The sequence below is a fragment of the Arachis hypogaea genome, chromosome 7 (genome assembly GCF_003086295.3).
Source record: "Arachis hypogaea cultivar Tifrunner chromosome 7, arahy.Tifrunner.gnm2.J5K5, whole genome shotgun sequence".
NCBI lineage: Eukaryota > Viridiplantae > Streptophyta > Magnoliopsida > Fabales > Fabaceae > Arachis > Arachis hypogaea.
The window spans coordinates 9,161,897-9,179,868 of NC_092042.1; the positions used below are offsets into that span (position 1 = coordinate 9,161,897).

At 35.7% G+C, this 17,972-nt stretch overlaps 1 protein-coding gene and 1 pseudogene across 8 annotated transcripts; one reads left to right on the plus strand and one right to left on the minus strand.

Moving 5' to 3' along the window:
- The first annotated feature begins 2,745 nt into the window (after positions 1-2,745).
- Positions 2,746-13,449, plus strand: LOC112702369 (lethal(2) giant larvae protein homolog SRO77). Of its 8 annotated transcripts, none has more exons than XM_025753366.3 (25): positions 2,746-3,319; positions 3,510-3,640; positions 4,009-4,093; positions 4,411-4,464; positions 4,664-4,755; positions 4,861-4,964; positions 5,221-5,293; positions 6,304-6,763; positions 7,631-7,966; positions 8,136-8,342; positions 8,457-8,555; positions 8,649-8,721; positions 9,361-9,491; positions 9,620-9,908; positions 9,991-10,211; positions 10,288-10,412; positions 10,861-10,975; positions 11,503-11,558; positions 11,679-11,772; positions 11,854-12,034; positions 12,105-12,170; positions 12,241-12,288; positions 12,360-12,475; positions 12,555-12,617; positions 13,032-13,449. In XM_025753366.3, the coding sequence occupies exons 1-25, from the start codon at positions 3,263-3,265 to the stop codon at positions 13,137-13,139; spliced, it is 3,384 nt and encodes a 1,127-aa protein (XP_025609151.1). In that variant the 5' UTR covers positions 2,746-3,262; the 3' UTR covers positions 13,140-13,449. The 8 variants fall into 8 exon arrangements, with proteins under 8 accessions (XP_025609151.1, XP_072055148.1, XP_025609150.1 ...); XM_072199047.1 differs by having other exon boundaries at positions 2,779-3,319; positions 10,285-10,412; positions 11,503-11,576; XM_025753365.3 differs by having other exon boundaries at positions 2,779-3,319; positions 10,285-10,412.
- Positions 13,450-14,443: 994 nt separating this feature from the next.
- Positions 14,444-17,555, minus strand: LOC112702370 (zinc finger CCCH domain-containing protein 29-like; annotated as a pseudogene).
- Between the last annotated feature and the right edge of the window lie 417 nt (positions 17,556-17,972).

Consider the following 17,972-nt stretch of genomic DNA (forward strand, 5'->3'; position numbering starts at 1 on the left):
TTCAACTGAGTTTAGCTCATAAGCGTGGATTGACCATATGATGGTGGATCTGTACTTTAGCTCTTTTGAGACCGGGAAAGAGGACTCCTTAGAGGATGCAAGCAGCAGCAACATCACCGTCGCATCAGAGTGATTCTCTCGTTTCAGCATATTGTGACAGCAGCTTCTGGAGATCCAATATCAGCAGCAGCAATAGTAGTAGTAATGATAGTAGTCTTAATAATAGTGGTCCTTACCCTCGCTCTTGAATAGTCTTTTTAGAAGGTTAGCTCTTTTTATTTATTTAATAATGTAGATCGGGTCCCGGTCTAGAGTGGCTCTTGTGAGCCAAGGTCCGTAAGCATTAAAGATGAAGTATGTAATCAAGTATAAACTTGGATTTTGTGATGAATTAAGCCTGCGGGCATTTCATGTATGATATGAGTATGCTATGCTATGCTTTTTCCGTTTCCTGTATTACCTGCTTAATTTATAATTATTCCAATTTGCGAGACTAGATACATGATTCTCGACTAGCACTACAAGCTCATATGTATACACTGAATATATGGTCTAAAGTATCTAAAATAAGCTAAATAGTAGCGGCTGGCTGCTAGCATTTGTCATGACAGGCTAGAAGTTGAGTTGTTACACTGTGGACCAAAATTGATGTATTGTGCGTGTTTTTTTTAATTGGGTGTCAATGCTTCGAGTATGGAATCCTTAAAATTTTTATGTGTTGAAGACAAATTTTTTTGTACTATACACCAATTTTTTTTTTGTGTTTTGCATCAAAATTTATGTGGTCTAGTTTTCTCAAGATGCATAGAGAAGAATAAGATGAAGATGAAGTGGACGATAATGATAATAAAGGAGGATGAAGATGAAAAGGAAGGAGGAGAAGAAATTAAATAACAACAAGACACGGATGGCAGCAGTAGTGACAACAACATTGAAAAAAGAAACACGCAAAATAAGAAGATAACAGATAAATAGGAAGAAGAAGAAATAACACAAAAAAAGAAATAGCAGCGCCTATGTACGTACGAAAGAGAAAAAGTGGGTGATAACTTGGTTAGAAATTTAGTTTACAAAATGTTTAAAAGCCTAAATCTATTGATGGCAAAATAGGCCCATGTCTAAACTTTTTTAAAAGTCTAAATTTATTAATGCCGAAACTCACAAATTAATCTAATTAGCTTGCTAGATCTACTTGAACCTGGTTAAGATATAAATAACTATATAAATACCTTTTTAAAATTTGTTAAGACTTGATCATAATTAAATATTTTTATATTTTTTAAATGTTTTAAAAATTTAAATATTATTTTAAATATTTAATTTAGTATATTACTTATAAGTAATTCTTCATTGAAAAATATTTTTTTAAATAATTTAAAAAAAATTTATCAAACCTTTTAATAAATATAAGACTACATCACACTTTACATTCAAATTTAGTATTTAAAAAATTAATCTACAACAAATTATATGTCATATTTAAAAAGTTAACTATATTGTAGATTTGGTTTGTTTTCACCCTTGATGACATAGAAGTGATATGTATATAAATTATGTTATGATATATAATATTAGCATCTCCGCTAATATTTTATATGTCACTAATCAACACATCATCATCTTATTATACGTAATCGAACTATATTCTACTATATGATATTAATTATTCACATTACATAAAGTGAAAATTCAAGATTCAAATTGAGTTAATTAAAAATCTAAGGATTAATTTAAAATTACAGCAAAAATTTAGTTGTCACTTTAAGGTTTAACTCAATGACCAAGTCACTAATTGAATTGCACTTGGCTTTGGTTTTGCTTCAAAATCCTAATCACTAAATTATTCGAGTTGGGATTACTAGTTTTAAAGCTCCATTTTCATCTTTTGATTCTCTTTTATTATTTTTGTTTAGGTCAGACCAAGTATGTTTCTTGACTAATTCTCTTTTGAGACACTGAGTGAGAATCGATGGGAGGGGACCTGCAATGACACTTCGATATCAAAATTAATAAAGTATCTATGAAATCGAAAGTTAGAATTAGGTTGCATACTTTGCGAGAATCGTGGTTTTCCCTTTTATAGAATTCCAACGCTTCTTGAAATGGAAAGATACGATGCGTATCCGTGACATTAAGTGCCGAAAGTGATATGGACGAAATTAAAGGAATGGGCCATATCATCGTGCAAATCTCCAATAAGTCGGGTCTAGGGTTCGCCCATTATTGGGCCACCTGGTCTGGAGCCCAGGCCCGGAATAATAGCCCCCCAAACGTGGCATGCTTAGTTGTTACAACGTCGTCACATTTCTAAGGACCTAAGGTGATGTTTGTTCTTTCGGAGTTTGACTAGAGACGAACAATTTTCAGAAGCTCCTGATTGTGGGAGGCGTTGAGAACGAAAAGAATACATAGAAGGAAGAGAATGTAGAGAATACAGAGAAGGAAGAGAACGCAAAAAATGTTGAGAAAATAAAAAAAAACGAAACACGTATAAAAAAGACAGATATATATAATTGTGCGTTAAATAAAAAAGTTATTAAAAGTAATGGCGTATGGAGTTGAATTAGATTACAGGCTTATAATAACTTGGTTGGACTTAGTTGGTTAAATGATTTGGATATAAAATTTTATTATTAAATAATTAAAAATAATGATAAAAAACAATATATTTTAATGGTATTATAGCATTTCTACACCTAAAGTGTAGCATACATATAAGTTGATTATGATTTTAATAGATCTTTTATCATGTATGCTTGTTAACTCTATCAACCGAACAAGTAAGACTAGTAAAATTTTCAGGGAAAAAGAGAGAATTTAGTTTAGAATCAGCTGCTTATCGGTAAATCAATAACTACTGGTCAATTATAATTATTCTTTATGGAAAAATATGTTAATATGTTTGTAATTTTGAAAGAGAAGAAGTCGATGGAGTAGAGCAATGGCAATGAATAACTTCCACGGGCCCTACATATTCCTTTTTCAGTTTTTTGCTTTTCCGACCAGATCTTCATAGCTCCCTTGCAGCTTCAAATCGTACGGTCGAACAGTCGAAGTGTTCCCTGCAGCCCCGCATCACCGTCCATCTTTTTTATCACATCATACGAACAAGCGCCCCTGCACGACGCATCATACTGGTGACTAACACGGTACCTGAAACCCGCGCAGAAACCGAAAAAACCCGAATACACAAAATCTTCAGCACAGAAAGAAGCGAGAGGTCATTTCTATTCATTCATCGTCATCATCAACACCAACAGCAATGTTTTCTAGATTCTTTCAGAAACCTCCACCACAGCAATCTCCTTCTCATGCGCAGGTAGTGCGTGCCTCCGTTTCCGCCATGGATCAATGCTTTTTTTTCTATTTTTTCCCTGGCGAATTCTTCGATTACTTGTTTTCATCGATTGTGCATTTTGAATGTGCGAAGTTTCTTTGTTGAGCTATGCATTGATGTGATTATGCGATTTTTTTCTGAAATCGATGCCGTGTTTCTGTTCTTTCTGCAGCAGGAAGCGGGAAAAGGAATTTCTAAATCAGCGGATTTCGATCCGCGAGTTGTTCTTCACTTCGGAGTTCCATCTACGGCGTCTATCCTTGCATTTGATCGCGTCCAGCGTCTATTGGCTGTGGGAACACTGTGAGTTATTTACCAAAGTAGTAACATAATAGCATTGACTAATGCGTGAATCAGATGACATTAATTTTAAGGAAGATCATATATAGTATGCATGCTTTTGTAACTAGCTATAGAGCATGTGGTTAATTTTTCATTGGTTAGGCAGGTTTGTTATATACTACCTAGGGATACGTTGAATACTTTTTCCTTCAATTTTGTTTAAAAGGAATACATACGCAATTTCGTTATTCTTTCTGTTTGATGATTGAGGAGTAGCATATGTATTGGAATAGCAATATTACACTAGCATGTTGTGGACTTAACAAGTTTCCCATGGAGAGATTTAGTGGCTTTATTAGTTCACTGAGGAATTTTCTTCACCCTTGCAGTGATGGCAGGATAAAGGTGTTTGGAGGAGACAATATTGAAGGAATTCTTTACTCGTCTAAGCATACAGCCTTCAAGAATTTAGAGGTTCATAATTTTCGGTCGATTTTCAATTTTAGAGACTATTCTATTCTGTTTATTTATTTTATCAAAAACATTCAATCTCTTGTATATTATATTATGACCGGGATAATGTGTCTTGTTTCTAATTTTGAGTGTCCGTGTCCATGTCCGTATCCGTGTCTAGAGTCATGTGATCACGAGTATCACATGATGTGTGTACAGAACTGTGCTCTATGTATGTTTGGAGGTGCCCATGATTGAACTATAGAAGCTACAAAGTGAAATATTTATTGAGGCTTTCATGAATATTATGGTATCTAATATTTCTTGATCTCTCTCAGTTCTTGGATAATCAAGGTTTTCTTGCTAGTGTCTCAAGTCGTAATGAGATTCAGGTACCTTCTAAGGCTACTAAAGTTCTTAAAAACTGTCTATGATCAGGCATTTTCCATGTCTGCTTTTGACTGCTTTTTGATTTTTCATCTGAGCTTTCTTTATACTTTATTTCTTGTCGATTTCTTGTTTCCCTCTTATTCTTCCCCCTTACCGCTGTTTTATTTACTAATTTTCCCATTACGTTTCTGATAATGGCAGATTTGGGATTTGGAAAGCAGGCAAATTGCTTCTGCTTTGCAGTGGGAGTCCACTATAACTGCTTTCTCTGTTATTTATGGCACCAGTTACATGTAAATACTTGTTCATGTGATTTGGAATCAGCATTTGCATATAACACTTTCTGATAAATAATGCACATGGGTTATTAGTTATTCCCCACTGCTTATGATATTTAGGTATATTGGGAGTGAGCATGGGATGGTATACGTGTTGAAGTTTGACGCTGAAGGCAGAAAAATTGATATATTGCCTTATTATGTTCCTACAAATGTTATATCTGGTAAGTTTTCTACAATGAAGTCAGTATAGGGAAGGTGGCTCATGAAAAGAAAAAAGAAAAAGAGAGAAGAAAAAGAAAAAGAAGCTACTAGAATATTTGTACTTCATTTTGGAGGGGAATAGAATGACTTGTGAAGGGTGTTAGGTAGTAATGCTTACATTATATTAGAGCACAAAACGTTAAAAAAAAATGTTCCATGAGTTATTGTTCATTTCTCTAACATCTAACATATTTCAAATGATACTCACCTTTGCAGATGCAGTTGGAATATCACTTGATCAAATTTCAGTGATCAGGGTTCTTCATCCGCCTTATTCCAATGGAAACAGGTAACACTAGAAATTATTTTAAGAGTTTCTCTAATTGATTTCCTTGTATCTTATTGGAATTTGCATGACATGAATATTAGGTAATCTTGCTTTCGAAGGCTGCTAGTGATCTTTCTATTGTGTTCTCATTTTTTCAGGTTTATTCTGACTTTGGGTCGTGATGATTTTAGAGTTTAAATAATTTGCAAATAGGCTTTAACCACGGAAGTGACGAAACAAAATTGAATTATCACGAAATTTCTTCTATAAAATTTGAATGCAGTATATTTAATTCATGTTTTCAGGGGACAACTAAGTTTTCTTGACCGTTTTGTTGTTTGGAAATGAATTATAAATGAGGATTCTTCAATTTAAAGTGAGTCAAACTGCTTGGTATATCTTTTTGGTGTTTACAACATGGACACTGAATTCAGTGTTCACATAATTCAAGATAAAGGTAGAGACCCAGTGAACATAGAAAGCAAGAAGAATATAAAGCTTTTACTCTCTTAATAATGTTTGCACTCATTCAAAGGAAAGGAGAAGAGCCAAATAAAATAGTTGCAGTCTGCCAATCTGCCTGTCTAACTTGAGGGTTTTGTGGGTTAGGATGAAGTGCTAGCTTAATTTACCCTGTCCTTCCAGTCTGCAGAGTAAATTGGTTAGGGATGGTTAAGCAAAATTTTTATATAAAAAATATAAGTTGAATCAATCAACATAAAGGTCAAATTGCCATGGATCTTATTCAGACTTACGACCTTAAAATTTTGTCCTTGATGCATTTAGATAACTTGAATGCCTAAAATCTAAGATGATATACTTATTGTGTAAATTGAACCATCCAGTTATCCAGTATCCATTTTGGCTCTATTAAGGGTTAATTATGCTAATTATTTACAGTTACAAATTACAATACAGAAAAAACCAATATGAAAAGTTGTGTATGTAGAATATGTGTTTGTAACAATAGAACTTAACTTTTTGCGTAAGGTACGTTTGTTTATTGATTCAATAAAACCATCATCTTGCAGACTATTGATGGCATATGAGAATGGCTTGATAGTACTCTGGGATTCTTCTGAAGATAAAATTGTTCAAATCAGAGGACAAAAGGACTCTGAGCTGAAGATAGAAAGGGTGACTAGTTATTCAAATGACCCTAAGGATGATTCCTCTGACAATAAATTAGATAATGAAGAAGAGGATAAAGAGATAAGCTGTGTTTCATGGGCATCTAATGATGGATCTGTTGTTGTTGTTGGTTATGTAGATGGTGATATAATGTTTTGGGATTTGTCAAATGCTGACTCTTCTTCAAATCATCAATCCCAAAAGTTGTCTAATAATGTTGTCAAGCTTCAATTATCATCGGCAGCTAGAAGACTTCCTATTATTTTTCTACATTGGTGTGCCAATAAATCTTTTGGTAATAATGGAAGCCAACTTTTTGTGTATGGTGGTGATGAAATTGGGTCTGAAGAAGTTCTGACAGTAAGATTCATACTCATAGTAGTTATTTTTGGCAATGATGTTTTAATAGTTACTATTAGAGGTAAAAGAAAAAGAAGAAAATCATAGCTTTGGGTGTGTTTGTGGTGTCTGTATATAGAACATGATAAAACAGAGCCATGATTACCACAATTTCCTGTCATAACAAACTATCTGATTAGTGTTTTAGACAGTTTAGTCTTAACAAAAAACCAGTTGGAGGAAAAAACCCTGTCTTGTGTGGGCTAAGTGTGGAGATGCTATTGCAAACATTTTTCATGAGTTAGCCCCTTCTTGAAGAAAGGTTCCTATTCAGGAGTTTCATGATACAAAAACCTAAGTAGGGATGCGGGCAAAAAATACTCAAGAGATCACATATTCATTAGTTACTTTCTGTAGAGAGAGCTAATTCAGGCGTTGCACTCAAGGAATTGTTGTCCAATTATAGAACAAATGAACCACACTAGGAAAGAAATAAAGACAACAAAAGTAACTAGATGAGTACTACAACTTTATTATTTTGGTTTGTGCCTTTTCAATCTATTGGTGGATTGCTTTTGTTATACACAATAAATATACTTCCTGTCATCCTAATGTGGTAGATTTGCAAGGAAGAAAACAGGCTACAGTTAAGAACTCGGGGAACAGACATTGTTCAGCCTCTGCATTGCTAGTTAATTGTTTTCTACTGAAAATTAACTACTTTGTTGGAACTGCTTATTGCCACAATCAGTTTTGTACTTTTGCCATATCAGATTAAAAAATTAACTGTTGTCATGTTTAGCACTGTCAGTGGCTTGTTAAGCTTTCATAAATTCAACTTATATAGATGATAAATCAATATGACACGCCCTTTTCTCTTACTTACAGGTTTTGGGCCTTGATTGGTCATCTGGTTTAAAAAGTATTAAGTGCACTGGTCGCATTAATATTGCACTTAATGGTTCCTTTGCTGATATGGTTTTGTTATCTAGTGATTACCATGCAGCGGGAACTGGTAATATGATATTTGTGTTGACAAATTCTGGACAGCTGGATCTTTATGACAACAATTGTTTGTCGTCTTTAATGTCTAAGCAAGAAAAGAAGACTTCTTCTCCTACACTGCAATATCCCATGGTCATACCCACTCTTGAACCCTACATGACAACTGCAACGCTTGCTGTGATAGATCACGATGTGAAGACATTTAGGGACTTGTCTCAGGTAAATGCATATTCAGTGGGTCCAAAGATTCGTTCTTTCTTTATCAATAGTTGCCATGCCTATGTAAACTGTTACATAGATGTCATGTTTTCCTTACAAATGTTGATAACTTATTTTGAAGATAAAGCAGCTCTATTGTCAGTACTAATTGTAAGGGATATCTGTGTAGGTTCTTGTAGCTGCAAAGCAGCATTTAGTACAAAATCAGACAAGTATGGGCATAAAGTGGCCTTTGACCGGTGGTGTTCCAGGTCAGCTTTTCAAAGAAGACGATCATATCATTCAAATATATATAGCAGGATACCGAGATGGATCTGTTCGGATATGGGATGCCACATATCCGGCTTTGTCATTAGTTTACAACATAAAATGTGAGGTTAGCCATTAGCATACTACAAAAATTAACTAGCATATATTTCTATTGATACAGGATGCACTAATATTAATAGGTTGTTGAGACTTAACAGAAAATTATTCCTGCAACTGATAGGTAAATGATGTTAACAGTGACAGTGCAAGTGCACCAGTGTCAGCATTGAATTTTTGCCCTGATACTTTACACCTGGCTGTTGGTGATGAAAGTGGTATTGTAAGTTTTACAAGTGTTGAAATTGTTTGTCATTCTCTGTCTCCATAAAATAAAGTGTTCTATCTCTGATAATTTTATCTTGTCGGAGTGTAGGTCCGTCTATATGGTCTAATACAGAGTTCAAGTGAAACAACCTTTCATTTTGTGACTGAAAAGGGAACTGAAGGTTGGGTTTGCTCTCTATTTGACTTAAAAATAAATCCATATTTGTTTCAAGTATCTCATTAGGCTTGAATCATGAATAATGCACAAACACACCCTACCTTGTGTTGGAGCTTAAACTTTTTATAGAAGAAAAGGTGTAAACAAGGATCGTACTAAATTCCAGACTTCTTGTCATAAAAGCTCCAATAACATTTTGTAAACCATCTCTCACAAAAGCTCAGTCTATTGGGTAAAGGCAAATAAATGGCTTTACATCATAACACAACATTATGCAATAGTTAGTTGGGTTTCACGTGTGGACAATGCACAAGCCCTACCATCATATACTGAAATTCAATTTGCTTTGTTTAGAATAATGAGAACAAGAAGTATTGAACTTTTAACCACTAGTTCATAGAGGTTTCGATACCATATGATAAATCTTTTCTCCCTAATGTGTAAGCTATTGGGTATGACTTTACATCTTAACATTTGGAAACAAAGGAGAGTACGTTAAAGTTGTACCCTTTCCTGCTGCAGTGTGGTGCATTTGGTTTACGCGATATGAAAATGGAAGATTCTTTTTGTGTCTATGTTTACGCTACAAATTGAATTGATGTTTCTAATATCTAGTTTAACCTGTTTCTATTTATTGAGACAGTAGTTCACAATAAGCATCAAGGAGATGTACCTCATTGCACAGTACTGTTTTCCCTTCAAACTTCTGTTGTATGCACCCTACAGTTCGCAAACCATGGAGGGAAGCTTGCTGTTGGATATGAAAATGGCCAGGTGAGATCATGCAGTTCCTTTCTTTGTTGAAAGAAATGGTGTATTTATTGTCAGTTTAGTTGTCAAGTAGCTTTTTGGATTTGGAGGGCATTGAGTTTCCAACTTACACGTTCTAGTCCACTTTGCAGGTTGCTATGCTTGATATCAATACATCATCGGTTTTGTTTCTTATGAAAACTGAACCTGACTCACCTTCAGCAGTTGTTTCTCTGACTGCAAAATTTTCAGACTCTTGTAGCGTAAACATTCCACAGCAATCTGTATCTGATAATTCTGATAGTTCTGAAAAGGGGATACTCTTCATTATAACAAGGGATGCAAACCTTGTTGTAGTAGATACTTCAAATGGAAATATGGTCTGCAGTAGGAGCATGAGTGTAAATGCAAAATTGAATGCAGTTTCAATGTATGTTACAGGCAAGTAATTTCGGTTTGAAACATGTACATATATAAAATTGCCAAATAATTACATTTCTTACATGGTGATGTGTTATTTCAGATGGTTTTTCTGAACTATCAACTGAAACAGAGTCATTAAAATCACCTCAGAAGAGTGATTCGGGAATTCAGGACAATGTTCAGTCCGAAGATGCAAAAGTTGTAGATGAAACAGCTACTACCGTAGAAACTTCATACTTCGGGGAGATAGTATCCAACTCTCTCATTTTAATTTGTTATGAGACTGAATTGAGCTTACACACTTTAAAATCTGTGATTGAGGTGCAATTCGTCTGTCTATTCTTTTTCAAATTTTAATTTATTTCTTTCCACAGCTTGATAAAATTATTTTCAGCAGGATAGCAGCAAGTGTATAAAGAAGGTGAACCTTGTAGAGAAATGCTGCTGGACTACAATCATTAAGAAACATGAGAAAGAATGTGTTCTTGTTGTACTGTATCAAACTGGAGGCATTGAAGTAAGGTGAAGTGCTTCGTGTAATACATGTCTTCATGTAACCTATTTAGATCACTCGTTGAGTCAGGTTCTAATGAGAATAGCCAATGCTGAAGTGCCCAAAAGAAAGAAATTGAACTTCATTTGCTAACAACTAATAAGAAAATTTAACATGGGCTCTTAAAAATTTGAAATACTACTTTTCAGTTTTCAAATAAACCATGTATATATGAAATATCGTTAATTCTATATTATCTTCATGACCGGGATTTTTGGCTCCTCCTCCTTCCAATATTAAACCTGTAGTTTTGCCAATTGAAAAATGCATAATGAATTAATTATATGTGTTGCTTAAGAGAAATCGTATTTTTTGCTCTGAATCCATAATAGTAATTCCTGTCAAATGTTGGTGTTGATATTTTTCTTCCAGCAACTTACGACAAGCTTTTGATGGATGTAATGTCACTTTCATCAGGTCCATACCAACTTTGGAAGTGTTGGGAGAGAGTTCTTTAATGTCAGTCCTAAGATGGAATTGGACAACTGAGATGGAAAAGACAATATGTTCTTCAAATGGACAAATAATTCTGGTTTGTAATTCCTCCTGAAAAGTGCTATTTTGTTAGAATTTGTTGCAGGAACCTGTTAGATTGGTCTGTTTAGTAAAGTGAATTTGGTATTACTTAACCGATATCCATTCACTCAGCCTTTTGTACAGTGAATCATGCAGGAACTGCACTTATTTGGAAACAAGTAGGCCAAATAAACAAGTTTATTCTGTTTCTCCTATTTTATTTCTTATTTTCTTTTAAGCATCACCTGTGATATATAATGTATTATTAACATTTGAAATACAATGTGATCTTTCTAACTGCACCGAATAATCCACAATTGACATCAACATTTCTGATTTAAAGGAGAAAAATTGAAAATTCACTAAAAGCACTAAACAGTTGCCTTCTATGTGCATTGATCTTTCGGAAAGCATTTCATCTGAAAGATCCTAGAACATGCATTGCATGAATAGGTCTTGTATTTTTACAATTGAACAAATTCCAGTTGCCTTTTGCTTTTGTAATCAGACTAATGGTTATCTTGTTTTCAACTTTTTATATAGGTCAATGGGAATGAAATTGCTTCAATATCACTGTTGACATGGCAAAATGAGTTCTGGTATCTTTCTTTGGTCATGTAAACTTGCTGAATGTGATTAGCCTCTATAAAATTTATAAAGAAAATCATATTTACAGACTCAGTAATCTGTAAACTCAATTTTAAAACATAAACTTTTAGGATTCCGGAGTCTTTTCCTTGTCTTCATGATAAAGTTCTCCAAGCTGCTGTTGATGTTACTGTGAGCCAATCTCCAAGCCAGAATGAAAGACAGGTCCAAATTTTTCAGGCTTTCTGTGCTTTTGGTTCTTTCATTACAGTTACAGGATTTTTAATTCAACTTTCCTTGCCACAGGGAACAACTTCTGTATTTGCTAATTTTGTCAAGAACTTCACGGGAAAAGCAGATCCAAATGCAAATCAACCAGCTCATCTTAATATTTTGGAGAATCTAGAACAATTATTCTCAAATCCTCCCTTCTTAAAGCCTTCATCAGGCACAGTTGATCCACTTGATGATTTGGAGCTTGACTTAGGTCTGTCCTTAATTTCTTCTTCTGCTACCATCTATATTTTATTTATGAAACTTTTTACTTTCTCTTGCAGATGATATTCACATTGATGAACCCATAGTCCTTTCACCTATACAGAAAAGCGATGATGACAAAAGAGGTATATTTAACATTTGTATTTCCTCATTGTGTTATGTCTGTCTTTTGAATACTGAATGCTTGGCTTGCAGATAAAGGAAAAACAGCTGACAAACAGAAAACTGATATCGACAAGAAAGGTACACCTCTATTGTTTTATTTCCTCATTCCGGTATGTTTATCTTTTAAACACTGAACGGTTGGGTTGCAGATAAAGGAAAAGCAACGGACAGAGAGAAACTGTTTGAGGATGTAGGCACTGATTCAAAACCAAGAGCTAGAACAGCTGATGAAGTTAAGGCCAAATATAGAAAGACAGAGGCAAATGTAAGTTGTGAAAATTCTCTAATTTATTCATCTTCTTAGGTTACAAGTTCTGACCCTTGGACATGGTGAATGGTTTCAGGATGCCGCTGCAGCAGCTTCGCTTGCAAAGCAAAAACTTCTAGAGCGGCAAGAAAAGCTTGCGGTACATTATTATTTTATTCTATTTTACATGAATTATATTTCTCTGGACAGGTTTATATGAATTACAACAAAAATCTCTTTCAAGTAAATTTGGATTCATCTTAATTATAGTTGAAATCCCATTATCTAGCTGCATGACACATTCCTACTAAATAATACCTTTTCTTCTTTTAAGTTTTGACAATAAAATTCTTTTTGGTTCCTGATTGCGACTTCTAATGAAGAGGCCAAAATTTAAATTGCTACAACCAAGTTTTATGTTTGATTTGTTTGTAAAATAGGTTTGATTGCAAATGTGACCATTTACCAATATGAGAAAATGGAGTTATTACATATAATTGATTGGAACCTGGCTGAAATTCTTCCAATTGTGTTTTATTACTTTTCTTTCCAACGGTATCTACTTTCTTTATAGCTGCTCAACGAACGTACTGAAGAGCTGGCAAATGGGGCAGAAGATTTTGCATCCATGGCCAAAGAACTCGCTAGAAGAATGGAAAATCGTAAATGGTGGCAGTTATAACCAAGTTACATGATTCATTTTTCTCGTGGGCGTGTCCAACCGCCAACCTGCCTCACTTCTCTCCGAGGTAGCTCTTACTCTCTAGTCTGTTGCTTAGTTAGTAGTTACGCTTGTACAAAAACATTTATTATTCTTACATGTGTTAGATTAATTTGATTATTGTGTGTGCTTATATTTTATTTTTGTATATTATAATTAGACTCAATAAGGCGCTAAACGTGAAGAGAATATTTCAGTAATTTTTCTCAAACTAAATGTATAACTATTTTACTATCAGATAAATGAAAATACGACCAGAGAAAATTATGTATATGCTAATATGCAAGCTTTTATATATCTAGTAGTGCAAAATATATTATGGTTTTGAATTTACTATTCGAATTATTTTCTGAAAAATTGTTTCGAGGGTGGCACCTTTCTAGCTTCATATAAATTTCGGCATTTATTCATTGCTTGCTAAAAAAGAATTTATTATTATAAAATTGATGATGTGGAAGAAAAAGTGATTTACCTTAAATACATATAATAAAAAATGAAACTCTTTGATTTATAGAGGCAATAATGAGCTTGTCAGCCACATTTAAGTATTTAGAGTTGTCTTCATTTAAATTTCTAACGGTACTCGAACATGATTACTTCAGAGGGAACATAATATCTTAATTTGGTGGAAAGGATAATTTCTTAATGCCCTCAATCTTACTATTTTTTGTGTATAAACAAAAAATAAACCGAAGCGAAGTACTGTAAAACATAAAAATCGATATTCGGTACTAAAAAGCAAATGCTAAATCGTTAAAAAGTAAATAAAACAAATTTAATAGCATATATACTACACGAATTGACAAATAAACCTAAAAATTTAATTTGAAAGATACAGAGCCACCATTTTCGTTTTCTGTTGCAACCTCTCACGGTTTTTGCTTAGGACTCTTGATAATGATACACAGAACATGATTGTCTTCCTGAAACAAAATAATATAATAAAAAAATGAATTATCCTAATCCTTAACGTTCAAAATAGTATAGGTAAGGTCATATGGAAATGAGTTGTATTTGAAGTAATCATGTTTCCAGCCTATGATTATTTATCATAGCGGGCGCCATTTCCTGTTGATATTCACACACGAACTACAGAAGCAGTTTTAAGAAATGATTTCCTTTTGCCTGAGATTAATTAATACTTTAATAGTAATACTTATTTATGCTTTAGGACGAATCAGATTTCCGGATAAAGACAACCACAACAGTTGAAAATTGAAAGCCAACACAGATAAGAATAGGATGCCCAAAGAATACTATAAGAATTTATCAGCCGACTTAAAACAATATATATTTAAAAAATGACCTGCTTTATCAAATATCAATGACAAATACCTTGTCCACTTGTGCTAAATAAAATACAACAACCCACTAAGAAAAGGGGGGCCAATTAAATAATATAATAATAAAAAATTCAGCATCCTTCATCCAACGTTTCTCCATGTCTTCCTTGATCAAGAAGGCGACACTATGCTCAATTCTCTGGATTAACCTGAACTCTGTTCTTTGCAACATCTCTTCTTCTATCCCTAACTATACTCTAATGTTGGATAGTAATAACAGTTCAAATAAATAAATAATTAATAAATAAATAAACTCTTGTCAGAAAGACCAAGGAGCGCTCCCATGGCAGCACCTTATGCTACCATCTGCTCCTGCTCTATATACAACTGCTCCACCCATGGTGGAAGCCTTTCTTTACTGAGATCAAACTGCTGCTTCTTCTCAGCACCAAATATCTCAGAACTTTCAGAAGGAACCAATGAATGAACCCATGAGACATCTGGCTCAACATGTTCTGACTGTGCCAAAGGGGAGGCAGTTGCTGCCCCATTGTTTCTGAATCCAAAAGAAGCTGATTTCCTCAGCTTATTCAGTTCATCTCCATTCACACCCCAATCAAGCTTCCCAGATGGGGAATTCCAATCTGAAAGGCCAGAGGAGACCCTGCAGCTGGGGTTGGAGGGCGAAGACAGCCCAATGTGGTGGTTTGCAGCACTGCGATCAATGAAGCTTTGGCTTCGCTTTGCAAAGGCAGCAGACCTTGAATTCATCACTGCAGCTGCCACAGCAGCTGAAGAATCAAACCCAAAAGCAGAAGGTTTCCTCACCGGTGAGGAAGTGACATTGGATGGATAACTTGCCCGAAGATGGTTCATGTTTTGGCGCATCGACGATTGCAATTGCGTAGGAGTTGAAGGTTGAGCAGAGATTCCATGCAATTGAGACAGGAGAGAAGGGTCAGCAGCTGCTAATAGGTCATCAAGGTTAGTAGGATTCAAATCACCAATCCTGCTCCTGAAAGATGGAGAAGAGATCCTTGCAATCTCCTCAATTAGTTGTTGCTGCTGCTGCTGCTGTTGACGAGCAGGGCTGTCTAGACCAAGCAGTTCCATCTCCATATCGAAATCCCTGGCACTCAAAGCAGTCTTCAAGCGACTGCCAGGGAGCTGCAATGATGGTGGAGTAAGGTTTATTTTGTTTGCCCACAAGCTTCCACTCTTGGGAGATGAAGAAGCTGCCAAGGGTGACATGGGTGGTGTTGAAACGGTTGGCATAGGCAACGACGAGGAACTAAGTGAAAGAGGACTCATCGCCGTCATGTCAAGTCCACTAGCTGAGTAAGATTTTGGCGAAGGCATAGCTGAGCCAGTGGAAGCATACACAGGACGCAACTCCTCGGGTTTGTGAGCAAAGAAGCAGACTTTTCTGCTGCAGCCAGTCTCATCCTTGCAAAGCCTTGTTCTGTATTGAGCAGGGTGAAGCCAGGACTCAAAACACCATGTGCATACTCGCAGGAATCTCCCTTCTGGCAGGACCCTTTGCGGAATTCTGGGCAGGGAACACAGCTGTAAGGGTACTTGCGTGGGTCTCTCCTCCTTGCGTTCTCCCCTGGATGAACAAATGGGCACTCAGTCCAATCATGGGAATAAGCCCTTGAGCATGGCTTCACCTTGAAGCTGTACATCCTGAACTCGTCAGTTCCATAGACACCATTGTTTATGTCTGGCAACGAAACATCAACAGGATATTCCTTCTTATCAGCTCCTTCCTTTTTCTCCAATCCTTCTTTCAACGAGAGAGAAGAGAGCATCTGTTGCTCCATCTCCTGGTTGAAAAGCTGATCTCTTTCCCCACCTCTTAGAAACAACTCTATGGCCTTCCTCCTTGAACTTGACAAAGAATTGAAGGCAGGAGCAATCAGATTAACAGGCTTATTACCACTAGCATCAACACAATCGGCATCAGCATGGGCATCGAGCAAGAGCTTGACGATCTCAAGGGAGGATTCAGAGCCCCCAGCAACAGCACAGTGGAGAGCCGTTGCCCTATCAGAACCACAGGCCCTGTTCACATCAACCATGCCTGTCTCAATAATATACTTCAGCACCCTGGTGCTTCCAAACAGTGAAGCAATCATGAGAGGGGTCCTCTTCTCGAAACCCATCTTCTTTGATCCGATTCTTCTCCCATACCAAAAGCCTGCGTCGTTTACATCACAACCCTTCTCTTCAACTTCTCTTCTGAAAGCTTCGAAATCATCGGATGCAGACAGCTCAAGCAAAGCTGAGAAGTTATGGACACCATCCTGATTCTGCTTCTGAAGCTCACCTTCCATGACTTTGTCCGAGGGAGAAAGCTTACTTTTTGAACCACTGCACATGCCCCAAATCCTGCATAATTTAACAACATAAACTAAATAAGCCACAAAATTCAAACCCTATTATCATTTCAGGAAAAGAAAATGGACTAAAAGCGCTAACTTTACAAACAAAAACTTCCCAATCCCGGCAACATCTAACAACAACCATGGTTTTGCATCACTATAACATCACATAAAAAGGTTTATGCCATATAAACTAATAAGTAATAACAGATCATAGAAAGTATAATTTATGTATCAGACATCAAATATCTAAGACACAACGGGGTATTATACACCAACTTTTTTCTTCGATTTGAATCTCCAAAAGATTAAACAAAGTGACCCAAAAAGGTATAGAGAAAAGGGGCCAAAAGAAAACCTAAACCCAAAGTTTGAAACTTTGATCTACCCATAATGAAACCCAGGAACCATTTTCATCCATTTCAAGCTACACAAGTTAAGATCAAGCAAGAACACCCAAAAGGGAATGGAAAAAAAGCCTTTTTTTTTCAATCACATAGTCAAAACATGAATGAGAAAAAAAACATACCTAGAGAAAGTGTGTATGTAATACTGTGATAAGGTTGTTTTTGTTGCAGATAAAGAGAGTGAAGAGTGCGTGTGTAGAGAGAAGAAAATCGAGAAGACCTCGATTGAGAATTGTAGATGAGGAAGCAAGATTGGAGGGGGAAGCCTTTTTATTGTCTTGGAGAACAACGCCCACCAGCAACAGCTAATAAGGGAAACAAAGGAAGAAGAGAGGAAAGTGGGACTTTTCTTCCTCTCTCTTTCTCTCTCTATTTCTCTTTGGTCAAAGTCAATTATTCAATGCCAAAGCTATGGGTCCCACTTGCAGCGCTTGCAGCTTGCTTCTATCTCCTTTATTTTCTCTCATCAACTCAAATGCAGATGCAAATTCAAATGCAAATGCAAATGCAAATGAAAATGAAACCCCAAATGAGATTGAAATGTAGCTTAATTTTTCATGGACCCCACCATTAATTGATGATTCCCCACTCCATTATCCTCTGATTTTTTTTTTATTATTTTTTTCTCTAACGGGTGGTTTAACTCTCTCACGTGCGCTGACTAAGCTGTGAATCTCTCTTGGTCTTGGGTTTGGGTACGCGCAAGTGTCCGGTTTCACT